This window comes from Ambystoma mexicanum, chromosome 2p (assembly GCF_040938575.1).
Source record: "Ambystoma mexicanum isolate Mex_15411 chromosome 2p, UKY_AmexF1_1, whole genome shotgun sequence".
Lineage (NCBI taxonomy): Eukaryota > Metazoa > Chordata > Amphibia > Caudata > Ambystomatidae > Ambystoma > Ambystoma mexicanum.
The window spans coordinates 977,760,079-977,776,523 of NC_090923.1; the positions used below are offsets into that span (position 1 = coordinate 977,760,079).

General features: G+C 48.6%; 1 protein-coding gene across 5 annotated transcripts in view; it reads left to right on the top strand.

Annotated features, from left to right (window-relative positions):
* The window catches only part of PC (pyruvate carboxylase), a 2,561,538-nt gene that overhangs the window by 1,821,882 nt on the left and 723,211 nt on the right, over positions 1-16,445 (top strand). For all 5 annotated transcript variants that reach the window (XM_069644789.1, XM_069644792.1, XM_069644793.1 and 2 more), the window contains one exon: positions 15,494-15,676. In XM_069644789.1, the coding sequence (XP_069500890.1) occupies positions 15,494-15,676 (183 nt within the window). The remainder of the gene's footprint in view (positions 1-15,493; positions 15,677-16,445) is intronic.

Below are 16,445 nucleotides of genomic sequence, written 5' to 3' on the forward strand. Positions count from 1 at the left end.
GTGGACCAACAGTGTTGCCGTCAGTCTGCCCCTAGCGGTTAAACCTGTCGGCTGTAGTGCTGCTGCTGGTTCTTTATCTTCACATCCTCAGTCCATCGTGGGAAAATCAACTGCCGCCTGGGAAGTCGTTTTTTTTACCCTGCAATACCTCCGCATGCTCCACACAGCAGACCTGCTTTTTGAATACTGTTGAAGATTGACATGAAAGTGAGGTCATGACCTTCTGCGTTGCGTCGGCTTGCCTGTGCACTGCAAAATGGCGGCTTTTGTTTCGCTTACGTTTGACTTGTAAAGGACTGTTTGAAATTAATCGTGTTTCTGCCTACGCATCCATCAGTGTCTGTTCGTCCCACTCGACCACTGCTGACCCAGTTCATAGCGAAGTCCTTTGCGCATGTGCAGGTCTCTGCCATGGGCCTTCGGTTTGTAGATGCATCTCACTGCTGTTGCAAGCTTGGTTGCTGGGCTCAGTGTCCACAGGGGCCTGGATCCCAGTAGAAAGTGTATAAAGACGACCACCGACACACACATACATCACTCATTTCTTCGGTCTGCACAACTTGTTGCAACGGGGTCCTCAAATTAGTGTTGCTCTCAGTCTATGCATGCGTTTATGGAGCTTTCTTGTATACCTGAATTGAATCCTTGTAAGGTGCCGACGGGTGCCAATTCATGCATGTTTTTCATCCGGCAACTGTGTCCTAATATTTTATATGAACTGTGCATCCAGTTTACTATTTATTTCCGGGATAAATTAGAGATCAAGCGTAAGAATGTGATTGGTTAATGTACAGTGGTGTATGTATTTCTATGGTACAGAGTCCCCAGAAGACTTTCCAAATGAAAATGGACTCCGCTTATAGAGCAGTGTCGAGCTGAGGGGTGTGAGAAGTAGGGGGAGGCTCATTCTTTTTAGGTAATAGAAGATCCACCACCATGAGTCGATTAAAGTATTGAAGATATTGAAATTAAGTAGGCAGGCTCCCTCATATGTTGAGTAGCTTGACGCCCCATGACTGAATGGAGTGGCACAATGGTTGGAAGCCCCACCCCTACACACCTGAATACATCAATAGGGCTATCAACATGGAGTGCCATTAACTCCTATGGAGAAAAGCCACCTAGCCACTGATCTTCTCCATAGAGATGGCTGGCCCGAGCTTGCTAGAAGCCTGTGAAGATTACCCCTAATGAGTTGAGTGGCTGGAAGCCAGATGCTGGCTCGTGTATTACATTACTCCAAAGCATTCCAGCAAACAATGATCCATAGTATATAGACGTTTCCCCAAATATCCAGCTCCCCTATTAATGCAAGACAAAGAAATGCATCCCGCGTGCGGCAGGAACCATATGCTATGGCCAAGTTGGAATTGGGGAATGGGGAGAAAGGCAGCAATGGAAGCGTGTAGTGGGAACTGTGCATTCGTTTGCATTGCTTTCCATAATGAATGACAGCAGACCATGGCCTTTTCCGAAGGTTACCATATGGGAAATATAATGCGTGAGGTTTCTAACAGCCGTACTTGACATTTCTGCACTTACTGCTGCATCTGTTTTGAAGATGTGCCTCGCTTGCTTTTAAGTAATTATGTGCACAGTTTATTCACCAAAATGCACAATGCTTTCACCTCCGAGGTTAATATGCTGGGTAATGACACCTATTGCGCTGGGATGGCAGTGGAATCGGGCAAGAAATAAGAACATGACAGGGCTCTCACTATAAAACCACCAGGAATAGGGATGTGCACGAGCCCAGGCCCGATATGCAGTAGCGCCAACCCACGACTGTTTTTTTCATCCCGCCCCGCCCTGCCGTTAATGGGAGGCAGAAAGCACTGCACGCGCCGTACCCCTTTAAGACAGCTGGTTCCTGTTACACTGAGCTGTCTCTTTAAGAGACACAGGTCGAGTCACGTGGTCCGGCCGCGTGACGTTGGGAGGAAGGAGTGCCTGCGGGCAGTTAGAAAGTGTATCCGAATAAAAGAAGACGTGTCTCCTACTCTCGGTGTGCCTGTCTTTATTACGGAGGCCCCGCCGGGCCTAACAACTGGCGACGAGGCGTCTTCCAGGGCCGCCGAGTCCTCCTCCTCCTCCTCGCCGCCCACGGTGCCATCCGAACTCCGCAGTGCACGTCGGGTGCCGACAGGCTCAACCTGCGAGCGCTCGCCTCCTCCTCCACTCCGGCTCCTACGATACGCCGATCCCGGCCCACCAGCAACCCACCCCTCCGAGGTTCCCACGACACGCAGGAAGGGCGCGTGCGCGGTCCACACAAAAAAGGAAAAAAAAAAAAAAAATGTTTTATATATATTAAAAACGAACTCCCCACGCATGCTACAGAGACAAGCCTGATCCCAGGCCCAACCCAGCAGCAGGCCCAAGCCCAGGCACCCACCAGCACGCCTGACCCAGGCCCGGCCACCCATAGCCAGAGACCGACGTCGAGGGTACGTCCACCCGCCCGCCAAACCATACAGGCTCCGGAGACCACCACCAGGACCCCGGTGAAAGGTGGGTGTCACCCTGCGCTGCCCGCTAGCCCTCAGCACCTGCCACCAGGGCAACAGTCCCCCTCAGGGACAGACACACGCAAGTGAACGGCACCGCTCACCGCTACTATGAGCGCACCCCAAGATCAGCAGGCCCCGGGTCCCCCCGCCCCAGCGGGGAACACAGCAACCACAGCATGGCGCATGCCACCCCCCTTCTCCATGATGCCACAGGCGGACAAAGGCCCAAGGTGGGTCGAGTGGCTGGAAGATTTCAACACCTTCATTGACGCCGCGGGTGAAGAGAAATCCCCAAGACTACGCAGCATGTTTCTGAACCTCGCAGGGAATGACATTAAAATACTTCTGAAAACCATCCCGCAGGCAGAGCAAGCAGACTTCCCAGCCCTTATTGCAGCACTGAACAAAAGACTGGTGATTGAACCCAACAGGGATTATGAAAGATACATTTTCAATCAGTGCAAACAGAGGGCAGATGAAACGGTCGACGAGTTTATCACCCGCCTACGAATAAAAGGTGCGAACTGCCAGTTCCACGCATTCTCCCTAGATGAAGCCATTAGATTGCGAGTGATTGAAGGGTGCGTATCTCAAACGCTAAAGAAGCAACTCTTAAAATCCCCCGTCACGATTGATGAAGTCAGCCAGATGGCAAGGATCCTCGAGAGAGTCGAAAAGCAAGTGACGCAATTAACTGGCACCACCCCCTCCAAGCATGATAACAACGAGGTGATCGCGGCCATGCAGGCCAATAATGCCAGGACAACAGAGAGAGGACCCAACCTCACCTACTCAACTGTTCCGAGAATGCAACGCCAGTGTTACCGTTGTGGAATGCCGTATCCCCATGCAGGGACATGCCCCGCATTGTCCCAGAAATGCGGCAACTGCGGGAGAGAGGGACACTTCCAATCGGTCTGCAGAGAGGGCAAACCGTTCCCAACCCAAAGACCGCCGGTCGCCCCACAGTTCAAAATACCTTACAGGAATCCCCAAAGCCAAGGCTATCCGTCGCGCCCGTTTCAACAAAACCCGAGAAGGTATGTCAGAGTAGTTGAAGACGTCTACCCTTCGGAAGAACCCCAAGGCGACGGACAGTATGAACAGATATCCCGCATTAGAGATGAATACGACGGGCCCCCAGCGCCCATATCTCACTATGAGGTGGACCAACACCAACAGCACCCCGAAGAGGAAGAGTATCAGTTTGATCACTATCGACAAGATGAATACGTTAACCTCATCATGGATGAAGGACAAGCACGCGAGGCACCCAAGATACCAATGGAAATAGGAGGCCACCAATTCTGTTTCCTGGTTGACTCAGGAGCAACGGTCAACATAATGGGAGAAAAGGAGTTCCACCAGATTCCCAAGAAACCCACCTTAGTGCCGTCTGAGTCCAAGATATATCAATGGGGCGCCGACACTCCACTACAATCAATTGGTTTCTTCGCCCGCCACCTCGTTCACGGCAACCATGCCACGATGACAAGCATACACGTAATTCGCAGCCCAACGAAAGGAAGGTGCCTCCTCAGCTACAGGACGGCCTCCTCCCTGGGACTCATAGACATACACGTCCGAGATGGGGACATGATCCACTCATCAGAACCAACTCAAGTAGCGAAAGAGAGCGTGGCAAATATCCAAGCGGAACCCAGAGAGATGGACGTGATATCAAAAGACGCCATCGTGAAGGAATTCCCCCTCATCTGCAAGGGCCTAGGAAAACTGAAAGGACCCTCAGTTAAACTGCACATTGATCCCGCAGTTCGCCCAGTTCCCCAGCACCCGAGGAGAGTCGGGTTCCACCTCCAAGCCGCCGTGTCAGCTGAACTCCAACAGCTCCTAGAAAATGACATAATTGAACCAGCAGTGGGCCCGACCCCGTGGGTCTCCCCACTAGTCATAGTGCCAAAAGAAGGGGGACAGCTCAGACTCTGCGTCGACATGCGCGTCGCCAACACCGCAATCCAGCGTGAGCGACACCCCGGCCCCCGAATCGAGGACATGATCGTCCAGATAAACAAGTCCACCCTTTTCTCAAAACTAGACCTTAACCAGGGTTACCACCAACTGGTACTTCATCCAGAATCTAGAGGCATAACAACATTCGCCACACACGATGGTTTATTCCGGTACAAGCGCCTCAACTTTGGCATTTCATCTGCCGCGGAGATTTTCCACGAAACCATCAGGCAAATCATTCGCCCAATCAGAGGAGCACTTAACTACAGCGACGACATCCTGGTATTTGGCAAGTCAAAGGAGGAACACGATGTAGCTCTCCGCGCCACCTGCAAAGCCATTCAAGACGCTGGACTCACACTCAATGTCGACAAATGTCGATTCAGTAAGACCAAGCTGAAGTTCTTTGGCCACATATTCTCCGCAGATGGAATGACACCAGATCCCGACAAGGTGGCGACAATCTTCGGCTTACAAGAACCAAGGCAAATAGCGGACGTGCGATCGTTTCTGGGGATGGCAGGTTACTGCGCGAGATACATACCCCATTATGCCACAATCACGGAACCGCTCAGGAAACTCCTTCAAAAAGAGATGCTCTTCGCCTGGACGGCTGATTGCCAAGATGCGTTCGACTCCATCAAGCAACACCTAGCAGAAGCCAGGAAACTTGCCTACTTCGACCCCACCTGGCACACTGAAATCGTGGTCGATGCAAGTCCAGTCGGGCTGGGTGCCATCCTCGCCCAAACAAACGGTACAGACACCCACCCGAGACATGTGGTGGCCTACGCCAGCAGAGCCCTCTCGAAACCTGAGTCCGCATATTCGCAGGCAGAAAAGGAAAGCCTAGCAGCAGTCTGGGCATGCGAACATTTCCACAACTTTGTCATAGGAAAAAAGTTTACTCTAATAATGGACCATCAAGCCCTCCTATCACTGTTCGGCAACCCTCGAACGAAGATGCCGCCACGAATTGAACGGTGGGGTATCCGCCTGCAAGAATATGACTATCACATCATTCATCGTCCGGGGGGGAACACAACCCAGCGGACTACTTGTCGAGACACCCCACAGGAAAAGCCACACAGCGAAAGGGAGATGTAGAATACATCAGCTATGTCACCACAAACGCACTTCCCCCGGCAATTTCACTCGAGACAGTCGCTGAGGCGTCAGCTGCTGACCCATCCATAGCTTTGGCTATCAACCTCACAGAACACAACAGATGGAAGTCATACAGGAAACTTCTAACGGAACATCCGGACGCGAATCGAGATGAACTGGAAAGGTTGGCAAAAGTTCATACCGAACTAGCCGTCAAGGACAAGTCCATACTCCTTCGAGGGTGCAGAATAATAATCCCAGCAGCCCTACGATCGGACATCATAAAGACAGCCCATGAAGGCCATCGCGGGGCAGACAACACCAAACGGCAACTTCGGTGCCATGTATGGTTCCCATTTCTTGACGCTCTAGTAGATCGATGGGTACGAAACTGCATGGCATGTCAATGCACAGCTAGAGCCGAAGCACCCGCACCACTACAGTCACTGCAGATCCCCGATCACCCATGGGAAAGAGTGGCAATAGACTTTTATGGGCCCCTCGAGTCCGGCGAATACCTACTACTGTTCATTGACGAGCACTCTCGCTTCCCAATTGTGAAAAAGTCACAGTCAACAGCCTTCGCCCACATAGCAGCTGTCTTCGACGAGGTCGTGAGTGAGTGGGGCATACCAGAAGTTATCAAGTCGGATAACGGCCCGCCGTTCTGCGGTCACGACTTCGCAACTTTCGCCAAGCATCTGGGCTTCAGACACCAGAAGATAACACCAAGGTGGCCACAAGCCAACGGGATGGCCGAAAGATTCATGTCATCGATCAAGAAGACCTTACAAAGAGCCAGACTAGAAAACGTTGACCCCCACCAGGCTCTGTGCAGAATGCTTCGGGACTATCGAAACACGCCGCACGAGGCCACAAACAGGACGCCGGCTGAGATGATGGTAAAATACCAAGTTCGCACTCGCATCATAAGACACCCCAACAACAAGCCGGAAGCAGATCCGGAAGTCCTAACGCGAGATGCGGAACGGAAGGAACGGGCCCGCATCCGAACAGATGAAAAAAGAGGGGCTCGCCCGAAAGAGATCCAGGTGGGAGACGAAGTACTGGTCCAACAGACGATGATCAGAAAGACTGACCCAAGGTTCTCCCCACAGCCGCTTCTCGTGACGGCCACCAAAGGAACCATGGTAACAGCTGAAAACGAAGAACGGGAAATAACTCGGAACTGCTCACAGTTCAAACTCACCACCGGTCAGGGCCAGCAGGAGCGAGATCCCCCAGATCCGGAACCAATACCAACGGACCCGAGAGACTCGCTGTGGTCACCACCGAGATTTTTGGCTCGCCCAGGAGTGAGGAGAGTGCAAGAGCTAGAAGATGATCCAGGAGAAGCCGCCAACGGTCGACCCCATCGGGTCGTGAAGAAACCGATGCGCCTAGTTGAAGAATGTTAATGTTGTTGTTGTAAGGACATTTGTCCGGGGGTGATGTTACACTGAGCTGTCTCTTTAAGAGACACAGGTCGAGTCACGTGGTCCGGCCACGTGACGCGTGACGTTGGGAGGAAGGAGTGCCTGCGGGCAGTTAGAAAGTGTATCCGAATAAAAGAAGACATGTCTCCTACTCTCGGTGTGCCTGTCTTTATTACGGAGGCCCCGCCGGGCCTAACAGTTCCGTCAGTTAGAATTTGGAGGCCCGCAACCCCATTTCCCTCAGCACATAGCCTATACAACACAAAAAGGGGAGTGCATCGATTTCCGTGTGTTGTATTCGTGCGAGGACAGGGGTGAACGAACGTGACCTCGGTGGCAATAAGTGCATTTCTGTTCTGGGCCGTTCAATTTCAAGCCAGCGATGTCCGATAATGAAGCCAGCGATGTGTATTTCTTGGTTAATGCTGGGTATGTAGAGGTGGTGTGAGGGGGCCGCGTGCACACCACCTCATCCCTATTGTGTAGAGTACCTTTTGGACCCAGTTCTGACTGCAGTTAACATTCTGCAGCCGGTAGCAGTCCCTTGCTTGTCGTGTGTGTGGCCTTTTCTGGCCAATGGACAGACAGTAAGCGCTTTTCTTTGAACAAAGTGGTTGGCACTACATCGAAGGGCTGACGGTCTAACCTCTAGTGCAATTTCCAGGCAGCGCCCGCCCTCTCCAGTGCTAGCAGCCTCACAGCAACAGCCTTGCTTTATGGCTACACCGCACCTCCCTCTGCCCATGGGCTGCTCTGCTAGGAATATTAATCAGCCGAAGCACTCCAGCCTCCATCCAATCAGCCCACTTGCCTAATCATGCTCAAGCGCCGCTCTCCATTTTATGAAGTAATCGAAGTGTTTTCCATTAGTTCTCAAATCAGAGGAGACCAAGAAAAACTAAATAAAACAATTGTTTAACTAATGACAGAGATTGTGTGCTGCTCTTGCTGTGCAGGTTGGACACAGCCTGATCTTACAACTATTTTCTTTACAGGGCAGTATTCGCAGATTGCATGAAGACTGTTTGTTTTTATTTGGCATCTGATGTTCACCATTACATCAATGCCCACTGTTTTAAATAAAAAAAAATTCTAGTGCAAGGCTCTAAGAACAATTAAAGCATTCCCAAATAGTTTTGGGCCACAAGAAAATAATTGGCGCGGCATGGCTGGCAGAGAGACCGTTCTGCTGCTCCCTGGCGTCGTGTTCCCTTAGCAATTGCTTCTCTCCGACTCCTGCTTTTTTGAGCACTTTGTGTGTGTTGTTTTGATCCATGTAAATAAATCTCACAACACTCCCTGGGTCTTACAACGGCTACATTCAAGACATGTGAACGGACGATAGCACAGGGGCACGCGCTTGTCTTGGAAGCCAGGCCACGCAGAGTAACCGAGGTTTGAATCCCGCATCCGAGGCTCAATAAAAAACAAATAAATATAAGAAATCCAAATAAACCCACATCCGCATCAAAGTTACTTTCATGTAAGGGACACAGCTCGCTTCGCCTGATCAACTAGACTGCAGCTTTTACATAACAGTTCACATCAGGGGGCTGCACGTGAAATGCCTCCACAGAACTCTACATACACAGCAGCCTCTTTAGAGTAGCTCAATTCTGAAATACATGTAACATGCGTAAATGAATGTCCTGTTCTAAAAGAGGCCTATTTAGCTCATATGTTTTGCTGAATCAAGGATTTACGACTCTAGTCTGCCTAAAACCGAGCCCCACACCCCAACGGCCTCCCCTGACGTCATTTAATGCATGTTTTTTGGACATTACCAGGTGTCATTTTAGTTTGTGATCCTGTCCTCGTGTTCATAAAGTAAGAAAAGTGCTCTTAAAGTGCTGTGAACACGAGTAATCTAACCAGAGCTCCAATGGTCCTGCCAGTAGTTTTTCCACTTGGAAGCCCATGGTCTAGGCCAAAGTCCACACACGCTTCTCTCCTCAAACAGCCTTCTAGCAGAATCAAAGTATTTATGAGGGGCAAACTATAACCCACCCTGACCTGGCAAATTCCCCACCCACACTGGCTTCCTCTACCACTTAGACAGTTGGTGATGCGTCCAAAAACAAAGCATGACCATGTTTTTAAGTGGTACAAAACTGGGAACTAGAGCAAAATGTGATATTAAAATGAGATTGTTAAAAAAAATAAACTGGACACCAACGTAAGGTATGAAAAAATGTGTAATTCCAGCCCCATGTGATTTATATGTTGGCCTGCCTAGAAAACTGTCCAGAAGACCACCTCTTCTTTGAATGTCCAGAGCAAAACCCCTTTTTGTCAAAAGCCCAGAATGGACGTTTAGCCCTTTGTCCTGGAAAGGAGAGCTAGCTATTGGGCAAGCATATTTTATTAGGGTGTTATCAGATCTGCTGTCATCACCCCACCATACACCCATGACATGTCTAATTCACTTTTGATCCTCATGAAATAAAGGGGCTGTATTGTGAGGGGGATGGGTGCATTGAATGGGCTTTTGCCAGAAAGCCCCAGTCTGCTTTTTAGACCGACAAGTACAGCTGTAGATTTGGGGTTCCTGCAGTCAGCCTTAATGACAGTGTTTGGTGCTCACAGAGCTAAATACATGGTGCCTTATGGCCTATGGGCATCTCATTTGGTTTGTGAGGTAGCCTAGGGAACCCCCTAATTATATTGAAATTGCATTGATAGTGCCATGCTGGAGTGTCATTCTGGGACCTGAGGGCTCAATGCCATCAAAAGATCTTGGCATCACTTCCTCCTTTCACAAAGAAACTGTTACTTTTGCTCCGGAAAGCCAGTGCCAGTGATCAGCTGCCTGGAGTCTACCCCACTGGCGGGCCGGGCCAAAGGACTGCAGTGCTCTGTATTGTGGAGCTTGTGCCCAAGCAATGGGGGTTTGGGGGCTGGGCGAGTTTACAGAAAGGGTAATCTAGATCACTCAAGTGATCCTTGCATGGGACCAGCATTATCCAACTCTGCTGCCAAAAGCCCTGGTCTCAAGGTATTGTGTTGACACATAGGGTACAGGGTTGCAAATGTCTTTCGTTGACTGGTGTCTGATGGCATACTTCCAAGTATTATAAAAAAAAAAAAAACACTTAAGTCTGGAAGAGCCCTATATCTGTAATCTCCAAACTGCAGCATAAATCCTCACAACACATTGTTTCCAACTGACCACCCTCTTCTATCGACTTCCCAAAGCGTATCCTTCAGTGCCTGACCATGCTCACCCTTATCTGGTTCCCTGTGACCCCTGGGAAGCTGCCTCTTACCTGATCAGGCCCTTTACATCATGACCATCACTAGCTTTCACTCTAACCTGGTGAATACTGTACGCATTGCCCCTTTTCATCCACTTGTATGTGGCTACTTGTGAATTCATTGTTACCTGCTTTCATGTTCAGTGTTGCAGGTGTGGTGCGTGCTTTCAATCCCCCAGCAACTCTGGAAAATGTACCTTTGGGGTATGTTGCTGCTATCTAAATGTGAGCCAGGGGTACTTCAAGAGGCTTTTGGGCTGCCTTGGTTTGTGAGCAACTCTATTGTGTGAACAGCAGTTAAACTTGACTTTGAGCCTCTAAAATCCTTACATACTTACCTTCCCAGTTCTTTCCACCATCATGCAAAGAATTTATATTTCGATGGGATTGGGTCCTCCGACGTATTCCATATCTATGACAGTAATCACCACAGCTGTGTTGCAGTGATTACTGTCATAGATATGGAATACGTCGTCGGACCATCCCATCGAAAGAACGTTACCAGCTAAGAGAGTAACTTGTTCTTCTCGAGCATTGCATCTTTCATGAATTCACATGCTCACGAATATTCCCTGTTGTCAGGCTGGGAATCTAAGGTAATAATAAAGCAGTTTTGCTTTACACGTTAAAGCAACGGTTTGGTACATATATATGCCATTTGCTGTCACTTTGGGTCATACTGCCCCAGACAATGATAGTGGTCCTCCTTAGCTCCAACTCTAGTGGCCATCTTCAGATTTTTACTGCACGTTAGTGTTTGAAGTCCTTGTTGTTTCCCTCCTCGATATTTTGACTTTTTTGTCTGCTTTTGAGAATATTTTCAACATTTTTTTGTTAATCGTTCATGACTGTGACTGCTAGTAGTGCTGGATTTATTGCTGGTGAAGATCTGAACATCCGCCGATCTTCTGAACATTCGACGATGAAAGAGCCTCTCTTCTCGATTTTCAGGCCCTCTCCGCACAGGTATGGCAGACTCCAGTAAGAAAAGCCTTTTCAGGTCCTGCTCCAAGTGTCGCCACAAGAACATTTTTGTGGATGATCAACATGAGAAAAGCATCTATTTCCTGCACCTGCCAAGGTGGACAACTGCTCCATTTGTCAAGCCTTCTCCATGAAGACACAGAAGGACCCCCATAGAACGTTGGTAACTTGACTGGAAGAAGGTACAAGGGCCTCTGACACAGCCTCAGTCTGGAATCATGCCTCTACCAGAGTTGGGAGACTCGTAGATTAGACCCACCTCTACAAGGAGGTTGCAATCTCATTAGGACACTTCCCAGGGTAAGGGAATTGTGATCCTGCCATGAGAGGGAACTCTATCAAGATCTTGGTCTTTTCTCAAGGTGGGGTCGCTCAAAGATCAACTAGTTCGCCACAGTGGCCAACTCCAAGGTTAACCAGTATGCCAGCAGGTACCCGCAAGGGAGAAGTCTGGGGAGTGCTTTCTCCGTGCCCTGGGAGAGCCGGTTCCTATGCGCATTCCCTCCAATCACACTTCATCGATGAGTAATCATTGCACTCAAACCGAGTGGATTCAAGATGATTCTGATTGCTCTGGCATGGCCATGGAAGATTTGGTATTGCAACCTTCTACATCTGTCGGTAGCACCTTGCATTAGACTGCCTCCTCATCCGGACCTGCTTTCCAGAGAGGGAGGGTCCGTACTGCACCATGACTTAGCGTCCCACAAGTCAACGGCTTGGCTCATGCAGCACAAGAATTTTGACACTTTTTGCCTTTTGGGATGCAGGAACATTCTTGCAAAGGTTAGAGTTACGTCCACTCTCACATGCTGATGCTTCTGACTGCTCTGCGCACTGGTCACTTTGTCAACCTCTGAAAACGGGCCCAGGCACCTGCATGACCAGTTGCCCTTGCACTACAGCACTTGAGGGTCTGTATCTGCAACCCTACAGTCCCTTCTCTCTGCACATATGAGCCACCCGCTGGCTGCACTTGTGAGTTGACTGCACTTTCCCTACCCCTTCGCTCGTCTCCCCTCCCCTGCACTTGAGTAATCTGAATGACACAAGGCCTAGTAACATCGTTATTTGTCTTCGATTCAAGGCTAATCAAATACTGCCATATCTTCTATTGTTGGCAAATGCAGTGCTGGCTCATGCACCAATCAAGGTCCAACTTGCGGCTATCTCTCACTATTCTCACACAGCAGGCACGCCTTCCCTGTGGTCTCACTGGCTGGTTAAGGAGTTCCTCAACGGTGTGCTCCAGACATTCCCTCCAGTAAATGTACCAGCTCCAGTGTTGGAGCTCAATGTGGTTCTCTCAATGAAGACTGTTGGGGAGTTGCACGCGTTCCCCTACATGCCACGTGTTTAACGTTCCATCACTCCAGGGTGGTGCCGCACGCTCATCCGTAAATTATGTCAAAGGATCCTTAGCCAAAACTCGAGTTGGCTATTGACCTTTTGGAACTGAATTGGATTAATCCATGTTGGCAGTCATATACCCTAGTGTTTAAGCCTGTTGGCAACTCAGGGTTGTTAAATAGTATGGCACATATCTTTCATCAGAGCAGCGCCGGACTATGTCTAGCACCAATCACTTTAAGACTCTTAAAATTCACCTACTGCATAATGTTATTTGTATTAAGGTGTGTGTTTAAGTGTTGGTATATTTGGGGGGGGGGGTTGAATGAATGATTGTGATTGGCTGTTGTCGTTTTTAAAACATTTGTGCCAGCTGCTTGTTGTATGTTATTGCAGAAACCGTTACATTAATTGATTAGATGTGTTTTTTATGTATTTACACGTGACACAATATTTTTCATAATCTTGGTCTAATAAAATTGGGCTCTAGCTACTGTGACAAATCTACCAAGCTCATCATTACTTCTCTGAGGGAAATCCCCCCACCCCACCCATGGGGACAGGGAAAGACAGAAGCTAGCTGACTCTGCCCCTGAGGGTAGCTATCTGTGGGAGGACCACGTGGGGGAGGACAACCCTCTTGGAAGTTCAGTGACACCATGGGGTCAGAACAAATCTTTAACTATACTCCTTGGTAACACCATGTACATTTCCCCCATTCTTGTAAAGCCTATTGTAATGTGGATAAAGTTTCTCCACTATTTGCTGAGCACGACCTTATATCTGTTCTTCTCCCTTTTAATAATACTAAGACAGCAAGTGTTGAGACTTGCATACATTCCACCTCTTGTTTACCACTGAGACGAGGAAGAGTAACAGGGGGATGGTCGCCAAGAGCGGAAAGCCAACGCTGCACTCTAGTGGTTGGAGTTTAACAGGTGCTGGGATATTAAAACATGGAACACCTGACTAGAACCTGACAATGTAGCCTTCCAAAGCTGCTTGGGGCACGGGAGGAGCGAAAACTGCACACCGGAGTGAGGATAAGGGAGAGGTCAGCGTCCAGAGATGTTGGGCCGAAGTTTGTTGGCCAGCTTGCCAACAGAAACAGCACAAACTGCCGAGCGAAGGAGAAGGCAAGCCTGGAACCGAGAGGCCGACTAGACCCACTCCCAGTCAGGAGATAGACCGCAGAGGAAACAGAGAAACACGAGGGACGGCGAAGCTGCCAAAGACAACGGTAAGCCCAGAGAAGTTGATAAGGATACCGGGGTGCTTCAAATGCTGCGTGTCGTTAGCAACGAGCAGAAGCCCACACGAGAGAATGCAGACCTTAAGCCTAACTGGAGAAGGGTTGGTGGCCCGAAATACAATTACCTGGATACAGAAACAAGCAAATGCAAGTGAAGAGCACAAACCTGGCATTTGAACTCGTATAGTGAGAAGACTTAGAAAGACCTAGCCGGAGAGTAAACCAGGTATTCAGCGAGTCTGGGACTCGCTCCCCAGTAAAAAGGCAAAAAAGCCCTGGCATGACAGTAAACTAGGCACAAGGAGGCAAGTCTGGGATGCACACCCCCAAACAATTGTGGAAAGCTGAGAAAATAGGGGAAGAGCTCCCCCACTTGGTATTGTGGATCAAAGGGAAAGAGCCATACCCCTTTTCTGTAAAGGCCAGAGAAAGAACTGTGAAATATTTGTGTAAACAGAGAACACAGGTGAAGAACCATCCTTCTTGGGAATTGTGTAATATACAACCATTGACATTGTGAACAACCAGAAAGATTGTAGGGTAAGGACCCTTCTCTGATGAAACCTTGTTTACGTATTCTTTCCTTCACTTTGAAGACTTTGTTTGGAACTTTGGACTGAAGCTGTTTGTGTTCAGCACAAAGACATTCCCATTTCACATTATATTGAGTTTAGTGTGCGAGGGTCAGCTTGGGATTTTGGACACAGAATGGAGAACTGTTTTCATTTAGATATCCTGACTCAGACGTTCATTAGTTTTGTTGTGGCAGGGAAACGCCTCATAGAGTTAGGGATATGTAGGATTTCTCCAAACCCTCCTTTTTTAATTTTAGATAAGTCTTTCACAATTATTGAAAATGCCACTATGTCCGAGTCTTACTCTTGATCTCTCACCACTTTGTGATTGATTTCTTCTTTGACAAACGTTTTCAATTGATCTGTTAACTAAATTACCTATATTAAAAACTGTATGTGGCAAATGGGTCTGTTTCTTGTATGTTATGACTTTAACTGACCTTTGCTCAAAATGAAATGTGGCGTGCCTCATGCTTGTGTGACGTGTCAGCTCCATGTCACCTGCCTCTTCATTTCTTTGTGTGTAGGCCTTGAGCTTTAAGTCATTTTTGAGTAGCTACCTACTCGCTTTCTGTCAACTCTCACACATCCTTCTCCAACCTCATGTTTCACCTGTGTGCCTACACCCAGCTGCATCAGTCTCTGCACTTAGCTCAGCGTGCAGTATTTTCAGCACTTGATGTGCAGTGCCGTTTTGTTTTTGCCGAGATGGATTTCTCTGAATGGGTCACTCAAGAGTAGGGGGTGACGGTCCGAGCTGTGTATGTAATATGAGAGCGCTGAGTTTTTCAGTCCGCTGATAAATTGAGTGCATGTTATCCATCTGTCATTGAGTTCTGTTGATTGGGGGCTTGCTCTCAGTGTTGTCATAAGTCTTTTGCATGCAAGCAATGCTGATGGTAACATGTCTGGTAACAAAGTGCGAGAAACGTGAAGGATTTAGTCTGACCGCTTTAACATTTGCTATCCTTGACCTACCCCAAATAGCTTAGTAGTGGTCTGTCTATGTCTCTGAATGCTAATGGTTTGTGTGATTTGCTTCCCCTATCTGCAGGTGTTCAGAAGTGGTGAGGGCATGGGCATCCGACTGGACAGTGCCTCTGCCTTCCAGGGCGCAGTCATCTCCCCTCACTATGACTCGCTGCTTGTCAAAGTCATCGCCCATGGAAAAGACCATCAGGTGGCTGCCACAAAGATGAGCCGGGCCCTGGCCGAGTTCCGGATCCGTGGCGTGAAGGTAAGCCTGAAAATGCATGTTATTGGTGGAGCACTTTCAAAAAAATAGAAAACTTGTGTCGAACTGTACTTCATTTCATGGCTTTCTCATTTGGAGTTTTGCAAATGTCTTATTCGGTTTGGTGGATATTTCTGAGGCAGTGCCATTGCAGCCGTTTCTTTGCATGAATACTCTGCACCGGGTATGGTTATGGGTTGTCACATGGCCGTCAGTTAACGTATTTTGATAGGGCTAGAAGTGTAGGTAGGACAGTGCATCCTATCTATTTAAGTTTCTGGAGCAGGAATCCTGCTAATCTTTCTTGCTGGAAAACCCAATAGTAGAGGTGTTTTTCATAGTCGACTAATAGTTTTGCCAATTGGATCCCCTCCCACTGACAATGTTTCCCTGTAAACCCTGGCATCCTAGACGGCCTGTCCCTATATCTGAGCTACCAGGCATCTGCATTTAACATCGCTTAATACTTCGGTGTGGGTTTTCCTTTCAAGCACTCTGAGACAAAGCCTTTCCTCTTGACTGACACTAAGATTTGCTCGGAACTTGGGTAGAGGTACACATTAAAGAGTGTATCCTTGATTCTTTGCCAATATTGCAGAACAAGAGTCCTTTGTGGCGTCCATTAAATTCTGGTTTTGATGTTTCATGCACCTACTGAATGTGGCATCCTTTACGGTCATCTGCGATGTAAGATACTTGCCCCTTTACTGTTAGATCCGAGTCCCACCAGCGTTTGCCTTTTTGTAAAGTTGCTTCAGTTTCAGTAGTTCTG